At 44.1% G+C, this 23,526-nt stretch overlaps 2 protein-coding genes across 3 annotated transcripts in view; one reads left to right on the forward strand and one right to left on the reverse strand.

Moving 5' to 3' along the window:
* SOX5 (SRY-box transcription factor 5) overlaps positions 1-661 on the reverse strand; it is a 652,081-nt gene extending 651,420 nt beyond the window's left edge. For both annotated transcript variants that reach the window (XM_080392183.1, XM_080392185.1), the window contains exon 1: positions 22-661. The gene's annotated coding sequence lies outside the window, so the exon portion shown is untranslated. The remainder of the gene's footprint in view (positions 1-21) is intronic.
* On the forward strand, positions 310-18,126 carry LOC308065561 (uncharacterized protein; the record flags this gene model as incomplete). Its single annotated transcript, XM_080391616.1, has 3 exons — positions 310-398; positions 653-3,660; positions 8,860-18,126. The coding sequence occupies 2 exons, from the start codon at positions 310-312 to the stop codon at positions 2,076-2,078; spliced, it is 1,515 nt and encodes a 504-aa protein (XP_080247742.1). The 3' UTR covers positions 2,079-3,660; positions 8,860-18,126.
* Positions 18,127-23,526: the final 5,400 nt, after the last annotated feature.

The raw sequence follows: 23,526 nt of genomic DNA on the forward strand, positions 1-23,526 counted from the left end.
CGGCGGCGGTCGCGCACCTACCCGCTGTCTGCAATGTCTCCTCCGGGCGCGGGGTGCTAAGTGAGACACTGGCGGGGTGGGGAGAGGCAGAGGTGCGGGGAGGGACCAGGAGATGGGTGTTTGGTGATCTCTTCCTTTCTCTCCCCCCTCCTTCCCCCCCTTCCCCTTTCTCTCTCTCACTCTCTCTCTCAAGGACGAGGTGAAATCCCTTTGCTGGTCATGAGGCGGCTTCAGAGACAAACAACACAATGCGAGTGCAAATAACAAAAGGGAAAAAAAAATAGGAGAGGGAGAGGGAGACCGGGAACAATGGGGGAGGAGAGCCTCGCCGCGCCGCGCCTGGCCGCCGCCGGCACCCCGGCAGGCAAGAGGAGGAGGAGGCGGAGGAGGAAGGCGAGGTGGCGGCAGCGGGGAGGGGGCTGCGCGGGGAGTGCCCCGGGCGCGCCGGGGCTGCCTCAGACCAGCCCCGACCTCCTCCCCGCCGGCTGCCGCCGCCCGCCCCGCCGCACCCCGGGGCGGCCCTGCGCGGCGCCGGGGCGGCCAACGGTAAGTGACGCGCGCGCCGCCGCCGCGGAGCCCGCTAACGGCCATCGCCGCCGCCACCATCCTCCTCCTCATCGTCCCCCGGGGGGGCGGCTGTCCGCCGGTGAAGGAGCGTTCAGAGCGCAAAGCGGCGGGGGGCACCCAGCCCTTCCCGCCTCTCCCTCCCCGCCCGGGAACTTCTTCACCGAGCGGGGCTGTCACGAGTCCCGGGGACGTCGCTACCGGTCCGGTCCCGAGGAGCAGCCCCCCTCCCGCTCTTTGCTAAGAGTAAACACCCGGGAGTTGCGTGTCCGTGGGCGTGTGCGTGTCCGCTGGCACCTCCCGCGCCGGCAGCCCCTGTCGCACCGGTGCGATCGCGCACACGCGCAGCCGCCCGCCGCAGCCCCTCTCCTCAGCTCCCCCTCTTAATTTCCCGCACCCCCGCCGGGCGCAGCCCCCACGCGTGCGCAGTAACCCGAGGGGGATGCCGAAGTTTGGGGTCCCTCCGCGCCCTCCCCGGGGGCCGGCGACGAGACGCCGCCCCGCGCCCCTCGGAAGGCGGCGGGTTGAGGATCGCTGCTGTCACCCCGCGCAGCCCGTGGGGTCCCGCGAGTGGGGCGCGCCGCGGCGGGGTTACCTCAGCGGCGGGCGGCCGCCGCGGGGCCGGAGGGCTGCGGCTCTCCACCCGGCGGCCTGAAAACCGTCCCCGGGACGGACGGGCCGGCGGAGCCCCCCGCCGTGTCACCTCTCCTGCAGGCAGGCGGGGAGCGAGCGTCGCGCCCGGCTCCGCAGCCCGCCTCTGCCCCGGACCCCCCGGTTACCTCCTCCTCCTCCTCTCCAGCAGCCCCCGCCGCTCCTCGGGTGAGCGCAGCCGTGTCCCACGCCGGCCCCGCGGCCCGCCCGCCCGCGGGGACACGGCCGGCCGCCGTGGGGCTTCACGCGTGGGTGGGGGTACGTGCGGGGGCGGGGGGGGGCGTTTTCCGCTCGCAGCCGTTCGTTCTGCCCGCGCTGAAGGCGGCTGCTGGGGGCGAACCCGTGTGCGGGGTGCGGCGCCCCGGGGCGCGCTCGCGGTGCCCGGGGCCGGGGGGAGAAGCGGCGCGGCCAAGGGCCGGGGCCGGGCAGGGGGGACCCCCCCGTCGCTGATAACGTCACGCTCCGCTAGTGAGAGGTCTCCCCCACTTGTTTACTTACGGGGTCTTTTGTTTTTAATTGAGCGGTTTGTACACGTGCTTTTATGGAGCGGTGAAGCCGGCTGGACGGGGTTTGAGCCGGAGAGTGGGAAACGCAGAACTACGCACGCCCAGCCAAATTGTTCAAAGAAGAGCAAGTTCGGTTATTATTCATCTCCACGAGGGAAGTCTTATCTTCTACAAATATTTGATACTGGGACGAGTCCAATAATTAACAAGAACAATCAAACAATTTCACTGCCTTCTCGGGGATTTAAAAAGTCATCATCTGGAATTCATGAGCATTACAACCTTTTTTTTTTTTTTTTTTTTTCCTGCTTGGATGCGTTATTGTATATGATCTTTTCAGTGTGTGTGTGTCCCTAAGTGATTTTACGCTTTGATGCAAAAAGATGCAAACCATTAACAGCATAGATAATATTCACAACTGCTGATTCAGTGAGACTTCAGACCTCTCCATAGGAGTGGGGCAGAGGGTGGTAACCCTGATGGGAAAAGGGGAACAAAAAAAAACCCAAAGAAAAGAGATGAAGGAATGTTTCTTGGCTTCCTCGCTACCTCTGTGGCAGGAACTCCCACAAGAGTCCTGTGGGTGGGATGGGAGCAGCACAGCTCTAACGCACGGCTGCCTGGTACGAGGCTAGCCAGCGCTGTATAGGTGCAAGCATCTGCTCTCCCTGCCAGCCCCATAACTTCTCTTTTCTGGAGAAAAAGCCAGTCTGGGAGAGGACTGGGACTCCTGAGCTCTGCAGCAGCATTTCTGACACGGCGCAGGCTTGAGTTGCCAGGGAGGCAGTGTGGCTTTCAAGACCTGCGGTGAGCCAAGCAGGCCAGACACGTAGTGGCCTATGGCCCAGTTGTATCCAAAAAAACCCACCCAAACTTGCCTCATCTGGATCAAATTCAGACATTTGAGAAGGTGCCTGCATGCCGAATGGCGAAGTGTCAACCTACACTGCCCCAGTCATGAAATTCTGCACAAGTTCTCACACTGGTCATCCAAGTCACAAGTCCTCAGTCCCCACCTGCTCATCCAACCTCGTTCCGATGGCTGGCAGCCCCCAGTGCTGGTGTGGATAATGAAACCCATTGGGCATGTAGCTCCACTTTGTCTCAGGTAATCTCAAGCCTAAGGCCCTACAGCCAGGACTTTCTTGGGTTAGGCTGTCGGGGGGGGGGGGGGTGTCCTCCCCACATCTTTCAGTGCTTTTTTCTGGTGATGCAGTTCCCACCCATTTTTTTCCATAAGCACTGCCCCTCCCCTCCCCTCCCCTTCTTGCTTTATGCCAACTCCTCCGTAGAATCGTGATGAAGTACCTTGCAGTTCAACACAAGAAAGGAATTAGGGTGGTTGGGTCCAAAACTAATCTGGAGCAAAGAGAAAAAGCCAAATGCGGGTGCATTTTATTTAAGATCAAAAGCACAATGGTGTGAGATTGTATTATGCTCTCCACAGGAGCTGTATTTTTCTACTTCTACGGTAGGATTAAGGTGTTCAGTGGAAAAAATTAAAAAAATAAAAAAGCCTCATTGGACTGGTACTGGCTGCATTTGAGTTTCTCTTAAATAATGAGAACATTTCATCCCTCAAGGACTCTATCATTCTATTTCCAAGAACTTTTTAAAACAATAATTGTGAATCCAAATAATAATTTATTTTTTGCTATTTATTGCTGAGGATTCATTCTGGGTTTTATTTTTTATTTAAAGGAAGGGTGTTACCATTTCTGCATTGACTCATTTTAGAATTTTCAGTCAACCAAATGCAATTCAGTAGAACCTAAAGACATCTCCTTATTTAGCTCTGCATCTTTGAGAACACAGGATGTTGAATGTTAGTACACACAGGCTGGACACAGCTGGGGGCACAGCTTCAAGCCGCTTCTCCACCCTGAAAAACTAAAGCAAGCACAGAAGAAAATTTTTGGTGCGACTTACCCAGTGAAAGGTAGGCTACTGTGCAAAAATTGCTACCTATTTTAAATCTGAAATTTGCAGAGCTCTGGCTAACTTTCAGTTTCCCAACACCAGGGAAGCATGGCTTAAGCCTGGTTCTGTTCTAGCATTCATGGAACATGACTGTGTTTAAATGAAAGGTATCACCCACCTTTACACTGAGCAGCATGCACCTAGAAATCAATCTGTGCATACTTATGAAGGTGGCTTATATACAGGTCTGCTTTCACTAAATTGACCCCACCACTGTACGTGTAATTTCAACAATTACAGTTTTAGGCATGGCTCCATAAGGAAAAAAATGTATGGGTAGATCTCTCTGCTTGCACAGAGCTGATCTGTTTTTTCAGTTCTCCCTGACTTTGTCCCTCCACTACCACTCTCAACAAGCCACTGCATGTGCCTTCTTGCCTCGTCCTCATAGAAAATTCAGAGCTCCAGTCTTCTACTACATTGAGTCTTGGTACACTCCTTTTCACAAGAGCTGTGTAAGATGCTACCTTTCCCATATGGAAATGGTTTATTACTACTACCTTTCAGAGGTATAAATGACAGCATCGAAGAATGAAGCCCGAGTCCTATAAAACAACATTACCTTTGTGCCAAAGTAATCCAATTACTCAGGTACTGTGATAACCCTAAAGCCATAGCAAAGTGAAGAAACCACTTAGGAACTTACAAACATCTGTTTTCGTATCAGAGTGCATCAGCACAAGAACACCCTTATGTGGTCCTAATCAGTCAAAGTATCGCTCTTGTCTTTTACATTCAGCACGGCTTATCTGCTTCTCCATAATAAAATCAGGGCGATACTTGCACTGATTTCTGTAGCAGGAAAAGCCTCTGTTACTTAAATTGAAGCAATCTGCTTCTATGCAGGTCCTGTCTCCTTTCCCCCAAAGGCAATAGAGAATCCCAGCTATGATATTTCAAGAAGACATCCAAATAACTTCCTAGGGAACATAGAACATGCTGCTGCCATGTCCCCGAGTAGGGCGCTCTACCCAGTTTCTTGTTAGCTGGTTCCTCAACCTAAAGATAGTCCTGCTTCAACAGCCTAACTGATGGTCTTAAGTGCAGTTTGGATCCCACATTTAGGTCCTGTTAACTAAAGAAGGAATATATTTATTTTTAGTAGAAGGTGGGTACAAGATCTGAAAGGAACAGGAAATGCTGATTAAATTAAATGTTGATGAGGTGTTCTGTAATTTGAACTATTGCAGACATACAGGACGGTTAAAAGGAAAGGAAGCCAGCTGGAAAAGTTGAGATACCTGCTTTTAGTTGTCCATGCTGAGCAAAGATTACATATTAGAAGAATCTGTAAACAGCTTTCATTTTCAATAATGGATTAAAGGCCCAAGCCACCCTCATCTATCATGCTACCATTAGTAACTCCTGGATTTCAATGAGATTACTCACATATATAAAAATAAGCATAATCTATCAGGACACACAGATGAATAAAAGCGGTCACAAGGATGGATTTAAGAAGCAGGCTGGAACTTCATTAATGCAATATTTTCACATGTCAAGCAGTTAAGTGAGCCCGGTGCAGGGATTTCAAAGCTACAGTTTAGGGCAGATCCTCCCTAATCTCTTTTTTACAACGAGATCACATTTGAAGCCCACCCCTCAACCCTTCCCCAACAAGAAGGAGGAGGACCTAAACTCCACACCACTTCATTTAGGTTTTCTTTCCTAGGCACAAATCCAATTGCAAAGTTCCAGGTTTCTTTTTAATTTCTGCCTTAGTCCACACTGAACATTATCTAAATTTTTCCATAAATTCCAACAGATGAATAAATATGTATATTCTCATATAATCCATTTCCATATTCAGTTTTTCAGCCTACCCATGAACCCATGCTCCAAAGACCATGAAAACATTTTGAGTTTCCCCCAGCTATAGCCTAATAGAAGAACATACTTTTCTCAATACCAGAATACCTGATAAAATGAGTGTCCCAAGACCATAGTTTATGTGCCATGACACAGAAGGAGAGGATTAACGTAACCTAAGGCTGAGAGACACCCAAACTCTAGCTTCACTTGCGTTCGCAGAGAACCAGTAAGGGATCACAGCTAGCAGTCTCATGCATATATTCTGGCTGTCCCCTTTCTTTCTTGGCTGTTTACCCCACCACCAGGTTAATTAATAGTGTTTTCTGTGGAGCCTCCACTGGAGGTGGAGGAAGCACTTGCAGGATGAGAAACCATGTGGTGATGCTTACTTATGTATGGAGACCACTAGGAATGTGTCTTGCATGGCTCAGTGGGGGTCACTTAAGACTAATTAGTCAGGGCAGACCATTAGGACAGTGCAAGTGCGGTACTTCCAGACCCCCAAGTAATCCACGTATGTCAGCATGGTGCAGCATTGTGCACAGTGTGTGCATTAAATTGAAGCAAGGACTGCAGCAAAGTTTCCAAAGTGATTAGGAGTTTTGGGTGCTCTATGAGTTGAAGAAATTGTGGTGCCTCAGGTGGCACAGAGTCTTCCAAAAGCAGGTGTCTTTCATTTTTTAAATCTAGCCCCATTTTCTAAAACTGGAGATTGACTGAAAAAGGGAGGTAATCGAAATCATCTGTGACTTCTGAAAATAGAGGCCAGTTCCTGTGAGTAAGTTTTAGCATGACTGAGCACTTAGTGTCTTATCAGTAGCACAGGAACAGGGATTTGTATATACTGTTTTATTAAGATTAGTATCTCTACAGTGCTCCTTAAATGAAAACAAAAGAAAAACATGCTGTAAAAGGACACAAAAAATGACTCAATTTCCCGTCATTGCCAAAAGCCTCTAATTTTGCATTTAATCAACCTTTGTGCCATAAGATAGAGTATTTTGTTATGTACGTTTAGGTGCAGTAATTAATATTAAAATAAATCCGTGGGAAAAAATTGTGTGACCCTGTTTAAAATTTAGCACAGCTGCTGCAGGTTTGTTATCCAGCATGTCTGCAGTAACTAGTACCCTCAAGAAAAGCAAACAAACATAACAAAACCAAGCAAAAAATAAGTAAAGAATAGCCAAATCTCTAGCCAAAGATACTGTTCCTTACAAGAAAATTTTTTTCTATTGATTTGTGACCTTTGAAAAATCATAGAGCATATACAATTTTTGCTACAACATTTTTCATGTAAAGCTGTTTTCTTGCACTACCATCTTTTGTGGAGTAACACAGCTCCTAATATCCCTAAATTACTATCATAAAAACAAAAAGGAGAGGAGGTTGCAGTGCAATGAGATGTCGTTTGTATTTGTAACAGGGCAATCATTGATTTAAAATTGGCATTGGAGCTCCTTTTCTGAAATGATTGCTAGGTTAGGAAAACAACACTTTAAACCAGCAACATCTGAGTTTCTGAAAAAAGCTCAGGTTTAGCACTTGCCTTAGTCTGTATTTTGATTATTAGACCTGCACATTTTTCCATGTGTGCGTGTTCTGTTCCTGTGGAAGTATCCTATAGTAACGCTTATGAGATCACTGTCTAGAAGGCTCATACATCTTTATATTTTACCTTTGAAGAAAATGGAAGTCTTACAATGCCATACAAATAAAATTCTCTTAGGAACTTAAAGCCTGTTTCACTTCATACACCTGTTCGTGTGGTTACAGGTATGCAGTGAAGGATAAGCAGTGCAAAATATTTTATATTCTGCTTTTACAGTTTGTAGGCATTCAGGCTGCTCACTACAAATGACTGCACAAGGTGAGAGGCACTGGAGAATCAGGCCCCAAAGATTTTCTATACTGTATCAGATCACTGGTGCATTAAGTGTGTCACCTCACAGCTGGATGCTCCAAAATGAACCTAGCTATCTGTGTACTACTGTGGGAACTACTCTGGCAGTCAGGTTGCATCCAGGAGAGGAGACTGGGTTTTGTCTTTTATTTTCTTATGTATCTAATCAGAACTGTCCTCATTTGTGATCAAATTGCTCATAGTTCCTTAATGGTTAAACAAGAGTATATGACTCTTGTTGTGAAACAGGATGTAAGACAGCATTAGAAATTATAAATAATAGCATGAGGGGGGAAAATAACCCAACCAACCAATAAACCCAAGCCCGTTACTTTTTCAATATTTTCATATGCTTCTGTGGTATAAGAAAGTAGTCCACACTATAAGAAACACGTAACAAGTATGCCATAATTTACATCTGGGTATTTTATACTGCAGAGCTATTTTGTGGAAGTTTACAGCTTTATATAATGATCTGTTTAAGTCAGAAATGTAACTTAATATTACATAAACAATAATTACATATAATATGGAAATATCATCTAGCTATAGGAAGTGCCAGATATCAGCAACACGAAGTAGCAAAAATATATAAACACACAAAGCTGTCTAAATCCCTCAGAGGTTTCATAGGCTGAACCTCAGTGAGAATCAGATCGCAGTCAATCAAGTCAAAGGCACAGATATTCCTAAAGCATTTCAACATACTGGTTTCAGCATTCAAAAAATCCAAACCCCACTTTCTGCCGAAGAGCAAAACTTATAGGGCACATGTTAAATACTTTGATCCTAATTGTCATATAACTGATGCAACTATTCAAAAGCAATTACATACCTGCTATCTGACTGAAACTCAATGGCACTTTTATGTATCCCTAAATAGCTTCTCTGGAGCTCAGTTTCAGTCACTAGAAAAAAAAAAAAAAAAAAAAAAAAAAAACACAAAGAAAATGTATGCGCATACAATCACAAAACAACCCTCTTATGCTACTGGTTCGTATAGTATTTTTTAAAAGTTTCATTTCAACAATATATTTAAACATATGCCAGACAACTGGTGATCTGGCTTCCCCAGTTCACATTGCAGCACAGAAAAGCTCTCAAGGAGAACATGTGTCCCACCATCCATTCACTCTTAGTCATTCTGACACATAACACTTGATTGCAAATCTTTCACCAAACAATTAAGGTCGTTCAGGAAACTACTTTTTTATCCTTCTTTTTGATACTGACAGAACTATTTCTCTCTGGAGAAAACAAAGTAAAGAGATGAGTAAACCAATGATTATTTCTGAAAATATTTACTTGAAGAACTGTTACTGATAAATTTGAAATTTCACTAGTAAAAAACATGGCTTTTGTTTTGGATTGGTTTAAATGGGCTTATTTTCTCTCCTGACCATGTAATTGAAACACCTGATTGTGTGTCATCTTCTGCTTTAGGTGGAGAGCCCAGGGCCTGCAGTATGGAGGAGCACTGGACTGTCCCAGCATTTGCTGGAATACTGGGCGAGCCCCTGGGCAGGGAAACCCGAGGTTCAGCCACCCGCTAACACCAGTTTCAGGGCACTGTGCTGAAGAGACAAAGCAGGAAAGACGACCAGAAGAGAACATGGCAGGCCATAAAGATGAAATGAAGATAGAAATAAAAAGTCAAGTGGGTCTCTGGAAACTGCAGCAATGGATATGTTAGCCATATCAAAAAAAGCCTCACACAAAACTCTTGTCAGACCAATTAGGAGGCTCCAAATTAGTTGGAAGGGGGGTGTTTGTATTTTATCTTTTGATTGATTTCAAAACAAACTGGAAAGTGTAGGAAAAACAGAAGGTTTCTAGCATGGACTTTTGTTCAGAAAAATTCTACAATAAAACTCTATTGTATTCATCCTCCGAGCCAGAAGCAGGGCTGGTATTTGTAAACCCAGAGCAGGGATTAGAATCCAGGCTTGCAGACAGAGCAAATCCAAGAGTTCACAGCAAGGATTCTCCAACTATAATATTCCTGAAGTCCTCACCCAGACAGCAGCTCTTTGTATTTGGAATATTCTTTTCTCTTTTTTAGATTCATACTGATACTTTAATAGTAAAGGCCTTCATGCAGCTGATTAATTACATTTTCTTTTGGGGGAAGGAGGTTTTCTAAGACAAAGGGGACTGTGAGATAACTAGTAGCCATAAGGAAGCAGAGACTGTATTATAACGGGGCAGAAGGGTCAACAACAGGCATGAGACAAGAGGAAAAGGCACCAAGGAAGACTCGGAGGAGCTCTGAACAGCATCAGTGACCAAGTGGCGAGCTTTCACGCTGCTTATGGTAGGTAGGCTGCTCCCAGCCTTTTGGGGCTTTGAAAGGCTCACCACTTTCAGGATAATTCAATAATTAGTATTTGGTTTATAGCAGGTAATGGGGTTTTACTCAGGAAAGGTTAGCATCTCTTGAAGCACTCGGGAGCTGGAAAAGCTATCTTCCTATTTCAGCTTCTTTTGTTCACAGTTACAATCTATTTAGTTGCTGAATAGTTGGAACGGCATTGAAAACTAATCACCATCCTACACATTACCTTCCTCCTCAACCTGTTTACCCTCCTCACCCGCTGTTTTCCTAGAAAGCAGCTTACTGATAAGTGGCAGGATTACCATTTCTGTGGTGACACAGCTCATCAGAGAATGCACATAGATGAATGTTATTTTTGTAGCAAAAGGAATTACTTTTTTTTGGACAGATTTATTCCACAGAGGTGGTTAATACAATCCTGCTTGTTACTGTAATTCACAAGCTCACATCTTCACCCCTCTTGGGGCGATCAATTCCCTCATGATCAATGCCCAGCTGGTGCTTGTGTATGCATGCGTGTGTATGTATCAGGCAACAAGTGTGCAACAGAGAGCTCAAGTTCACCCTGGTCTGTGAAGCATGTGAGCATCCTATGACTGAAAATATGCTCCCTTGCATAATCCTGAGATTAGCAAATTGCTAGTGAAGGATGTCAGACAGAAATGGGAGGAGAAAAAGTGCTTAAGGTAAGCACAGAGGAAAACCCAGCGTAGGAAAGTAACCGAGAGGATTCATGCCCATTTCCAGCTGCATCTCTGTCAGTGATTCCTGCACGACCTGGAGGGAGGCATGTCAGCTCCTCTGGCTTCAAAATCCCTTCTCTGAAAAATGAGAACAGAAGTAGGTGAAGCTATTTTAAAGATCCTTGGCTGGTTAGAAGCTGTGTTGTACGAGTGCCAATTGATTATCACCAACTTCTTACAGATAGGGGAGGGAAGGATAGCAGATAAAAAAATATGCTCCTTTCAAACTGTAGCATTCATGAAAAATGTCACTGGCTGAAAGCGATTATCATTTTGGCAGCTGTGTTCAATGGGATCTGTGATCGCACAGGCAAAACAGCTGAAAGGTGCTAGCCGGCCCTTCCACAGGTACACTGCTAGCCACTAGTATTTTTAATCCTGGAACGAGAGGAGTTTTCCAGCCGTTCCTCTGCAGGAAGTTGCTGTGGGCATATTTAAGAGCTGCATTTCCACAGCTAGTCTTGGGGCTACCTGACAGGGTGACAGCTGGAGCTTCCATGCGCTTCTGCGTCTTTAATAACTCATCCCACATGCTCTGTGCAACCAGGAGGCTTCTAAACAGGATGAATGGTGTCTTCCACTGACACGGTACATAGATAAATTTTACCCACTATTAACTGAATCCATAGGCCAAAATCTTGCAGAGCGAGGGCCAAACTTAAACTATTTGGTTTGGGGGTTCTTTTTTAATAAAATATTCAGAAGTTTCAGGGTTGCAAAGTAGGTACATGTACATGTAGTCATGTGGTATTTTGCTTTACTTTAGCATACTCTTTTTGACAAAACCGACTGAAATGTCTATATACAAATGAAGCTATGGGGCTTTTAAGTTCAGGTACTGGTAAAATCATTTTCCATGAAACTATGTTTCCGTGTGTGAGCAGACACTGGATATTTCAATTCATACAATGAAACAGACTATCAGAACTGCCCACAGCAGCCTCCGTTAAGTCCAGAAGAGAAAGCAAAGTCTTACAGAATTTAAGCTGAATATTTTAAATTAATAGCAAACCTGGCTATGGCTCTATGACTAGCAGGGTTCTTCTGTTGGTTTTATTTCTGGAGGCAAGCCTGTTTACTACTAGAGATTCTTCTGCTTGTATAAAGAAAAAGAATGATTTCTACTCAGTACATCTGTCTGTCTATAATCCATACAGTTTGCTGATGTCTAACTGGACCAATGTTTTTTTCATTTGTGGTGAACCATATTTTTGATTGGGAGCAGAGGGCAGGAAAGCAAGCAGGCAACCAAGAAAAAGCCTATGAGAAAATGTCAGCTGGGGCATGCCGAAGCATTTCCTAGAAAGGGATGCTGCCTTTCTCCTCCCCAAACCTGTTGCTGTGCCACAGCCTGCTTGGCCTGCCCCATCACTGGAGAAGTGGAGGCTGCTGGGCAGCTGGGCAGGCAGCTGGGTACCTGCCCAGGGCTCACTGTGGCCACGTGAGCTCAGCACATCCTCCTCTGTGTGCCTGGCAACATACAAAAATACATTCTAGTCTTTAGCAAAGATTTTTATATATTTTCTTCCTCCGTGATATTTTAAATCCTTTCTTCAAGCCTTTGTTAGTTGCACTTGGAAGAACTCCAGGCATCCCAGAAGACAAAACAACGTAATACTTCAAAAAGCAGAGCTCCTTAGTGTGTCAATAAGAGTTCATGCACATAGTCACTCCGTGAAGGTACGAGGCCGTTTCTTTCAAGCAGTATCGCTTCCTTCCCATCTCTGTCGTGCTGCTTTGCAACAAGGTGTAACTGAGAAGATCATCTGCCGAGGTGATGTGTCCCTGAATTCAGTATTAGTATTAGTTAAGCAATGAACAGAGTCAAAAAGTCAAGAAAGGACTTTGTATGTATATATACTGTAGGCTCCAGTCTACCCTTTGTAGGTGGATAAAGAACTCTATATGTTTACAGACAAAAGTAATGAAACCTACAATGTTGTTTAAACCTTGGGTTTTAATAGGTATAATTCTGGTTCCTTTTCAAGATGAAGTGTTTATGATTTGAAATCCACATTATCACAACTATCTGGGTCCTAGTGATCCCCTTCCTGAAGCAAGTTACTTGTTGCAGAAGTAAATTACTCCATATCCTTCTCTTAAAAGGTTATTAAAAGATTTTCTCATAGCATTCAGGTTGCCAGTTTGAATTGGGTGGCAAATAAGAGGTGGCAAAGTAATTAGCACCTCAGAAATATAACAGATTAAAAGTGAGTATTTCTGTCCCACTCAAACCCACCCAAACACAATGGATCTGTAAATTCAGCTCGTACTTGGAAGTTGTTGGAGGTGAATTCTGTTGCAAAGAGATTATGTTTAGAGAAGACAGAAAAAAACATTGCAATGAAAAATAAACCAATACAAAACAGAAATCCGAGAGAATGAAATTTCTAAAAGATTAGATGGAAACTAAGCAGAGATAGAAAGCTTTTTATAAAAAAAAAAATAAAAAAAATACAGGAGCCCAAATTGATGGAAGTCCTGTTTCTATACATGGCATAAGCTTTCGTTTTCCTAGAAAACGAGATACTACAAATTAGTTATCATTGTATAAAAGAGAGTCTTTATGTTACCCCAGGAAAAAGTCACAAACAGTATGAATTACTTTTATCCAGTAAGTAATTCACAAAGGACCTGATTCTGCAAAGTAGTTATCTGGGTAGTATTACTGCTACCCAATGTGTCAGAGATATGGTGAGAGTCCATATGCATGCAGATCATCCTACCCAGGTGCAACCACAACACATGGGAGGTGGAAAAAGTGAGGCTGAGTGCATTCTTGCAGTCCACACCAGCAGCCTTAAAACTCAGAGCCACAGGCGTTCACATATCTGCTAATGAAGATTAGACTGTCCATATCCTTAGAATCCAGTAAATAAGTGGAAATACTTAAAATACAAAGGAAATAAAAGTTTGTATAGCAAATTTCCCCCTCTCTCTGTGCTAGTTTCCCCATCAGTATGACTCTGCCAGTTTTAATGCCTGTTATTTCTAATTTGCCATACAAGAGGAAAGGCAATCCGGAAAGTTCATGTGCTCACATACACTTACACACATGCATGCATCGATATATTATACATAATTTCTCAAAGTAAATATGTACTGATTAATTTAATATAAGAAATAATTGCAAACAGCATACTGGGTCATGGGTGACAAATCTAATCATTTACTGAGAGTAATATATGCAGAAATAAACAAGATATAGCTTATTACCAATGTGTGGGAAGTTCGCTATGATTCAGGCAAGCGTTTGGATTTCTTGTTTGTGGACAGAAGGTTGCAAATCTAAACACTTAACAGACACCTCTCTAATTTCCTAGTAATTAATGATTTTTGTAATGGTTATTAAGGCCTCAAGTCCTAGTACTGTCAGCTCATTATTGTATTTGTGAGTTAACTGTATCAGTTAAAAATATAGGTGGAGAAGAAGCAGCTCCATCTTATCTTGGGCTGTTGTAGCGCTCTGAACTAGAACATGTAACCCCCTCTAGTGGAAAAAGGGAAAAGTGGAAAAGTGTCCCTAAAGAGTTGCCCACGGGAAGACCAGGCATCCCCTTGCCTCTGGGACTGGTACATGAAAATTTCCCTGATGATGCATCCTTTCAAATGCCCCGTGCTCGGAAAGATGCAGCGTCACTGATACTTTACTGCAGGATGCAGGAAGGTGCTTGTAATAGAACAGAGTGAAATGAAGGAAATAAGGTTTGGGCCAAGCATCCTGTTTCACTCCAATGCGAACACAATTAAGTTGAGCCACCCTAAGAAGTTTCCTTTTAATAAACAGTCACTCCAGTTATAAATTTCTTTAGAACGTGGATGTTGAAAAAATGCAATTAACAGAGAAAAAGAAAAAAAAAAGACGACAGGTACAGACTTAGCCTACCTTTATTTCTTATGACACATGTTTTAATGGGATGCATTCCCATTCCAGGGAAGGGGCCTATTTAGTTATTTGAATGGTCTCACTTTCCTCCACAAATGGGAATGAACTGAAACGTGTTGTTGTTGCACAGTGCTGTGGTTGCATGGTGTGAACACGGAACTACGAGCCTCACAGTCCTGAGCTAGCCAGGACTTCCATCCTTATACAAGCCATTGGCGCTCTCCCATCTGTTTCTGCATCTTCAAACTAGTGAAAATACTTACCCTCGGAGTTCCTCAAAGGTGAAGTGTATACTCTCAGCAGCAAAGGAAAGTTCTTAAGTATATATACACAGCATGAGTATGTAAGTACGTAGTACCGGTCACCTGGGTTCCCAGAGTCCCCACCTTTGCATGCGGATGAAAACTGGCCCGGGTACACTAAGCAATGGCATCTCAGTTGTGTGCTCCTTGTCCTGATCAGGAATTCTTATATTGCAAAGACAGCCACTCTGTCAACACTGTGGCACCTCCATATCTAAATGAAAACAGTCAATAACTTTTTAGACAAGCTGCAAAAAAGTCTCTGAACCTCCAAAAGAGGTCACTTGTATTTGGATGAGAGCATGAAAATACTTTTTGTTTTCATTAGGCAAAATTATAATTGTGAAAGAAAATCTTTAATAAACCACTCTTTGCAAAGTTAGGTCAACGCCTATGTACAACTCAAACAAAATGAGATTTAGACGGTAGACAGGGAACGCCACAAGTTTGTCACAGCAGGTTTCTTTCAGGAGAAAACAAGCCCCTTGCAGCTGAGTTCAAGCCTCCAGAAAGTTCCTGAACCACCTCCTATTCTCTGTGTGCAGCAGTATGGACTTGCTAAATTTTAGGGTAGGATGATGGATTCATATTGCAAATGCAAATAGCAATATGCTGTGTTGCCCTGGAGCTGGACAACTGGTTAGATAGGAGGAGCAGAGAGATCTGTCCTTGTCCATTTTTGGAAAGCTGAGAAGCAGAAAACAACTCTCCTTTCTGTGAATCTGTCTTGTGCTTCTTCCCCTTCTTGTGGAAACTGAGGGTAGCATTTGCCTTTACATTTTTTTAAACTGTTTTCTCATCTTACAAGATTAATGTCAGCCATCAAGATGGTAGTTATTTGTATATAATTCTATATTCTTCACTCAGTGTATAACCTCGTTTGCACTATCCTGTGATACATGGGTATGTACTACACACATGTTTTTTTCATTTAAACATTTATGTTTACAGGTAATTTTCCAGTATTCAGAAAATGTGGTAAAAGTAGAAGTGTGAAACAGTTGTAAGATGCTAGAAAGTGTCGTGCCAGATTCTAGAAAAGCTTCTCGGAATCACACACAGCTGGCCAGGAAGTACCCCTGCCTGCAATCCACATTTGGTTAGCTTTTCAAAAAGGGGGTTTTAAGAGGTCTCATTTTAATGTTTTAATGTCACAGCAGATTGTGGTGCCTTACAGTAATCAATCCTTAAAAGTGATTAATTCTGAGGATGCGCGAAAGGGTGTACTATTCTATAAAAAAAGAAAATGGGATTTTACCTGTTTATTATTTGCATAATGATTGAGGACTCCCCTCAGTTGAGTGCTTGCTAATTTGCAAGACAAAATTGAGTGCTCACTTTCAACATGCACCTAGTTAAGTCCCAGTGGAAACCCATAGCTGAGACTTCTCTTTGCATGTTTGCATACAGCTGAACATGTACGTTCAGAGCATTAATGTGCTACTACTGAGATTTTCAAAACAGACTGAAACTTAGTGGGATTTTCACATGCAAACCTCTACTCTATTTTGAGAAACTGAGAGTAAGTGCAGGTTCAAACAAAAATGCTAACATAAATTCTGATTCAAAGTTGAAGAACCAATATAAAATAATTAATTAGAAGTCATAAATCAAATGCTTGTTATCTAGTGTTTACGTGTTCACAAAAAGGAGACTATGGATTCCTAAATAAAACAGCACAGACAAGAACTCACACTTGGCTAGTGTCGTTCGTTGCTTGCATTGAAAGAAAACTAATCACAGAGGAAATAACCACTTGATCCTAATAGCAGATCCCTGTGAAACTCTGTGAAAGATCAAAACAGCAAGGCAGTGCTTACTCCCCTCTCAAGGAATTCCTTCTGGGACTCAAAGCTGGCACCTGCCTGCAGATAATCACCAAGGTTAAATACTCAGCCCCTCTCACACATCGGGCACTATCCTGCTTATTCACAGGACAAGCCAGTTTTGTATCCAGATGCCTTTGTAGCATGATCAGACTTCCTACATTTCCCACCACTGTTACTTTAACTAGATTTTCCTGTGCTTTGGAAGCTCGAATGTTTTGGCAGGCTTTTCAAATAGAAGTGCAGCTTTTGACCTCCAGCCATTATCCAAGACCGCACCACACATTTATCAGCCTGAATGCAGTGTTAGTTTTATGGACATTTCCGCTTTCAATTCATGACAGTTTCTAGTCTGCCCAGTTCTCCTTTCTGATCAGATGAGCACCTGTTTGTCCCGGGACTGGGCAGCCCACATTAACTGTTCAGACACCACTGCAGCCTCCGAGGTTGCCACCGACGGCACAGCGCACCTTAGCACTCTCACGTTCGGCTTACAGATCTGGTAGTGAGTAAGGCTTGTGTCAGCACTGAAAAGCTGAAAAAGCAGGTCTACAAATGCCAAAGCCGCTGCTCTCAGCCAGCCAGCCACTGCTCTGCTTACATCTGAAAGGGGACAGGGAACATCTGTAAAGGAGCACTTCAGAGTGCACAGAGATCGTAACATACCTGGTCGAAACAAGGCAGGCATTACTTATTTTCAGCAAACACCACAGAGGACCTCTGGTGCTGAAGGTTCTGCAGTCGTGTGTACAAAAACATACAGGTTTGTGCAGCTTAGAGCACGTTTTATAAGTTCTAGCTCTTGGTCTGCCTGTAAAACGCGAGAAGTCTGTGTATGCCCGAGTGTCACGCTGCAACAAACTAGCTGCCTGGGCTTGAGCAGCATCGGCCCTGTTCCATCAAAGAACAACAATTCACTTGCTTCTTCCTGTGTCTAACCACAGATGCACTGATTTGGTTGAAAATATATAAATGTAAATTTAACACCTTCCCTATGTCATCATTACAGCATTTTGGAATGGTCTCCTTGTACGTGCAGCTCATGATGTGCTCGTGGCCACAGGTCTCCAGGGTTTAGTCAGTGAGTCGGTTCTGTCCCCCGCTCCAGATGAAAGGGATACTTCACCCTTGGGAGAGGTCCCTGGGCATTTACAGGGGTGCTGCCTGGGGCTGGGTTAATTTTCTTCATGGTGGCTTGTATGGTGCTAGGTTTTGGATTTGTGCTGGAAAGAATGTTGGTGAAACAGGGCTGGTTTAGTTCCTGCTGAGCAGTGCTCACACAGAGCCAAGGCCTCCTCTGCCCCTCACCCCACCCTGCCAGCGAGTGGGCTGAGGGGACACAACAATTTGGGAGGGGACACAGCTGGGACAGCTGACCCCAACCGACCAAAGGGATATTCCATACGGTAGGACACCGTGCTCAGCGTATAAAGCTGGGGAAAGAAGGAGGAAGGAGGGATGTTCCGAGTTAGGGCATTTTATCTTCCCAAATAACCGTTACTTTCCTGGAGATGGCTGGACACCTGCCTGCCAGTGGGAAGTGGTGAATCAATTCCTTGTTTTGCTTTGCTTGCGTGCACGGCTTTTGCTTTACTTATTAAACTGCCTTTACATCAATGCATGAGTTTTCTCACTTTTACCTTTCCAGTTCTCTCCCCCATCCCACCGCGTGGAGGGAGCAAGCGGCTGCATGGGGCTCAGTTGCCGGCTGGGGTTAAACCATGACAGCAAGTGAAACATTTCAGTTTACTACATGGGATAATGTCTCTCTCTAGTGGCTAGGTACAGGCAGTATAGCAGCCTGCCGCACTTGCAGTTTTGATGGCATTTTCAAGTTAACAATCACTGCCGTAGTTTAATTCTGTGCTGAAGGTCCCAAGTTAAAGCACTTTATTGAGCATATCATTGACTTACAGTCCTGACTTCATTCACTAAATGCAATTAGCAAATGTTCATTTTGCATGGGTTGTTAGCTGTTTAATATTACAGAAAGAACAGTGCTTCAAAAGAGGTGAAAGTTGGTGAAAATACTCAAAGTTTGTGAATTTGTTTCTGGCAAGTATATCTCAACCAAATTCAAGCTTTCGGCACTACAATCTCAGGACACTTCTGAAATCCCAAGGATATATAACGTTTAGACAGAGGGTGAGAATAAGTTTTTCTGTCAGCTCCTGACGCATTTCAACTTTTTGTTCTCCTAAAACCCAACAGAATGTTCAAGCAGGGGAAATTTTAATAAAAAACAGGTGATGTTCAAGTGTTAAGAGCCTGCTAGCCTAATGCAGGTTCTCACTTCCTCTCCACTTGCTCACAAACAACAGTTCAGTTCAAGCGATCGGTGACTGAAGGCCAGATTTTTAGAGGTAGGTAGATGCGAAAAAGTTATGCACCTAGAAGGGATTTCTGAAATTCTCTGTTGTGCATATTCCCACTGAATGCCTGCCCTTTCAAAAACCCTGTTATACGTCCAGTTTTCTCAAAACGATAACTGACCTTCACCATTACTGATATGCAGTGGTTGTTTGTTAACAATAAAGTAGGGGTTTCAATCCAGCCTTTAGTGTCCAGCCACCACCAGGGGGGTCATTGACATTGACCAGAGTGGGAACTTGTTACAGCAAGACACTAAGTGGAGGTCTTAAGACTTGTTACAGCAAGACACTAAGAGGACTGCCACTGTCAAGGTTATGTGCATAATTAAGGGATTTCCATCTCTAAGTTAGCAAAGCCTCAAGACTGAAAATCTCATGATGGTGTTTTTAAGCCTGCCTGTCCAGTTATACCAGTGCTAATCCCTTTGCAGATGTCTTGCCAGAGCATCATTCCATAAAACAGCAGGGCAGCTATGTTGAGCGGTGGAGCACCTGGACTTCTGGCCACATTGAGGACCCTTTGTCAGGACAGTTGCCCCCCACAGCACTCAGGTGGGGAGGGCAGTGAGGTAGCAGCTGGGAACAAGCTTGTATTTCTACCCTTGCTCTTCCCAGTGCAGCGCAACTTTCCTGCAGTGAATGGGAGAGACAGGAACTGCAGGAGAGAAAGAAATGCTGCCTAAGAGAGGGGAGATGTTCTAGTGCTAGCAGAAAACACTGCTTTTGCATATGGCAAAACTTGGGGATGGAAAACAGCAGGGAAAGATCTTCTACCAAATCATAAACAAGTCAGTAATTGGGACTGGAGAAATAATATCCTCGTGTTCTCCCAAGGCTGCAAACAAATCAGTGACAGGAAAAGATCTACGAGCTTTTTCCAGTTTTCCAGTCCCATTCTGTATTTCCTAGTCCATGCTAATTTTTAAGGCAAAATAAGCAAACAAACAAAAACCAGCAACAAAAAAAGAGATGTTAATTTGACACAAGCCGCGGGTTTGATATTTGAAAAATAACACATAGCTTGCTGTAACTTGTAGGCTCTGGCACTGCATTTATCTGGGGCAAACAAAGGTTTTACCTAGTTCTAAGCCTGGTGAAATGGCAGAATTTGAACTGCAGCTGTCTGAAGCCCCCAGTCTACACCAAAGCATTGTCACGTGCAGGATGGTTTACTGCTCCTTCTCGCAAGCCTCAGGACCAGGTGATAAAGGCAGCCCTGATGCTGGAGAAGAATCCAGCTGTCCTCTCCTGGAGCAGGACAGTAGATGTACCTAGGGGATGGCCAGGCACGGCTGACTGCTGCTCACAGGGGTCTGTCCCACTCTGCAGGTCAAGCCCTGCTGAAGTTAATGGCAAATTTCAGCAGGGAATAAGGCCTGTGAATTGCAGCTGTACATGAATATTGATAATAGCTGCCTAACGCTCTTCTTTCTCTCTCCTTTCCCAGGAGGGGTGAAGTGCTTTCTCAGCAAGGGTGGGACAGCGCTTCTAGTGAGGCAGGAAGGGGAAAGTTGTCTCCCGTTTCTGCTGCCTTAGGGCTTGCTACTGCTTATATGAAAATTAGTGGCAAAGCTGCCATTTGCTTTGGAGGAGGCAGGATCAGACCTTCATTTTTCTGCCAGACAATACACCCCCATAATTATGTATTCACACCATATTTTGATAATGGTTCCTTACAGACTAATTAATATGAATGTTTAAGGAGTCTAGTTTTAATATGTTAGTATTGAAGGAGAGACTGTATTCCTGTGAGAGATTATACATATTTCCCACTGATGAGTACCTTAAATCTTAATGTGTATGGAGAGAGGGGAGCATGTGAATCTACAGAGCAAGATACAGACACTTCTTTACAGGATGGATTTTATACAATTAAAAACCAGTTTTCCTGGGAGCAGTGGTGAAGCTTATTTTTAGTTTCTAATAGATGTGTCTCTGTTTGAGGTCTAATAACATGCAAACTCTGAAGCTTTTCCTGCCATCTAGAGGTGTGGATTCTCTGGTGACTAATAGAGTGAGTTGCCTTTGTGACATCTCTTTTCACCACAGCACTAACAGGGTCTTTTTCTTCTATCCAGCCAGCTATTTTCATGAAGATTGCAGGCACTTAGCAACTTTGAAATTGCTGTCTTTCTACCAGTTCTTGTTGATGGGCACGAAAGTTCCTGAGAAAGGGAAGGATGGGCAAAGAGAGATAATCACCAGATAAAACCTTAGGAAAGCACCTTAAAAACCAGTGTTAAAATGAAAATATCCCCCTTTCTTAAAACAACAACAACACTAAACCAAGACCAAAATAAACAACAACAGCTAAAGCAATGGAAATGGAAATCAGTGCTAATGATCTGACTCACAGGGGTCTCATCATTAACAGGAACTGACTCATTGCATTTGTTAGAAATTGCCATGATGCTGTTTTATCTGTCCTTTGTGTCCTAGGAACAGAGCTGAGAAGGCCAGACAAAGCTTACCCCAAGTATAGACCATGGTGGCAGGCCTGGCTGGTCCCTTATAACAAGACATGGTTCCAGTGAAAAAGGTGTATTTGGTTTTTTGCCTACCTGATTTAAAATTGTGCCTGATCTGAACACCATGTGAGCTAAGGCATGTTGGAAATCCTGGAGGTTACCGCTAATATCTATGTCACTTCAAGGATAGTTGTGACCATCTAGGTGGCTTGGCTCAGGGTGTTTGCATGAGAGAGGTCTCCTCTGCTTTCTGCCCCAGAGGAAACAAAAAAATATATCTCAGGTTTTATTGTTTTCACTGTGTGCGGCAGAGTCTGCAATATGCCTCTGAGCTATATGACAGGCTATAGATACATGGTATACAATATCAGCACACGGTACCTGCAAGGCTGTCACAGTACACTGCAGTTGAAGAGTATACCTTACAGCAAGGCGCCTCTGAGTGTAAGGTGCCACCAGGTGACTTGTACCCTGGCCACCACCTCCACTGTCACCTCTCTCCCTCCAGGACAGCCTCTGCCAGGCAGGCTGGTCAGGCAGCCACGGCACAAGGATCAGCCTCATCCTGTGCTGAGTATGCACGTAACCAGGATACCCGTGCAAAATGTTTGCAAAAAGGTGGAGCCTGGAGGTGAGGACAGCATTATTTCTCATCCCCCTCACTCCTAGTGCAGAAGTAGAGCTCAAGTCACAGTTAGTCATTTTTTCTAGTCCATTTTACCATCTGCTATTCCGTCCTTTGCAACAGCTGACAACAGTGCAAGGACATGAGAGCTTCCATGTGACGGTTGTTTAAAAACAAACACACACTGTACTCTGTTGCCAAATATTTGTATTACTGAAGAAGTCAGAAGCCTTGGCCATGGCTGAGAATTCATTGTTTGAGGTGTTACAAGAGTAGAACAGAAGGATGGTGTCTAATTAATAATAAAACAAAAAGCCTAAATTTAAACTCCAAAGACAAAAAATGAGGAGGCAAAAGAGCACAGTAAGACAACACATTTAACTTCAAAAGCATAGCAAAAGTCACTTAAGCACAGTCAAGTCTTTCTGTAGGCATCACCACAAAGAATAGTTTTAATCTGGTGCTGGGAAAAGATAAAGAAATAATTACAAGAATAGCTAAAGGCTGTTCCCTGGGGACTAAGGCTCTGTGGGACCACGGGGGGAACATGGGAAAAGACCTGGTAAAGACGGTGGCAAGATGGGCTGGCCAGAGTAGGAAGTCCACCTCGCTAGCTGTACTTGGCGGGCAGCTACACTAAAACCAATGAAAATCATTAAATGCCTCCCTTGTCTGGCAGCCCGTGAAGTCCGTCATCGCCAAGGAAGTGCAAGTTCTGGTACTGCATTCAGCTCACCTAGTAGGTAGTGGGCGCTGACTCTGCAGCCTCTAGAGAAAGGGGAGGTGTCATCCAAAAGTGGAAAATTAACTACTTTTCCCACCTCTCGAGGTAATCCTGGCAGATCAAAGCTGAAGCACAACAGAAGGCAGCTTGAGGAAATTTAAACTCCTTTACTACTTATCCTTTACTTCTGCAGCTGAGATCTGGGCAGCTGGCAGAGAATTCCCCATGAACACCACTTCCCTTTGAAATGTGTGCCCCCAGTTAATCTGAGGGAGTCCAGATCTGCAGGCATTCTTAAAAGGTCCATCTTTTGAAGGGATATCTTTAGAAGGGCAAGGCTGCCTGAAAAATGAAAGTTAATGCAGGAATAAACCTTCCTTCAGCTTTTTGCTGCAGTTACAGAAGAATGATCTTCTGCCTAACACACAAGGTGCTGTACAATTTCTAGTTCAACCACCAATTTCCCACATGCTTTAGGCAAAGCAAAGTTTTTGTTCATACGTTCCATTATATATATATAAAATATATTATATATATATATATTGCATTTTTAAAATATGTGTTTTATTTAGTTCATGTATTTCATATATATATGTTCAGATATATATTTCTCTCACCCATTGCCTAAGTAGCCCATAATTTTGTAAGGATGAAATTCATAAGGATGCTCTTACCGTAAGAGTTTTTGAATTTAGTTTGCTGTGGAATTGCCACTAAAAATGACAGCAGCTGCTCCTGGCTGCATGATACGACATGCCTCAAATCCCACCCCATCTATAGCTATAACACAGAGCATTTAATCTCTATGAACTGTATGCTGAAGAAGAGG

The sequence above is a fragment of the Falco punctatus genome (genome assembly GCF_963210335.1).
Source record: "Falco punctatus genome assembly, chromosome: 6".
NCBI lineage: Eukaryota > Metazoa > Chordata > Aves > Falconiformes > Falconidae > Falco > Falco punctatus.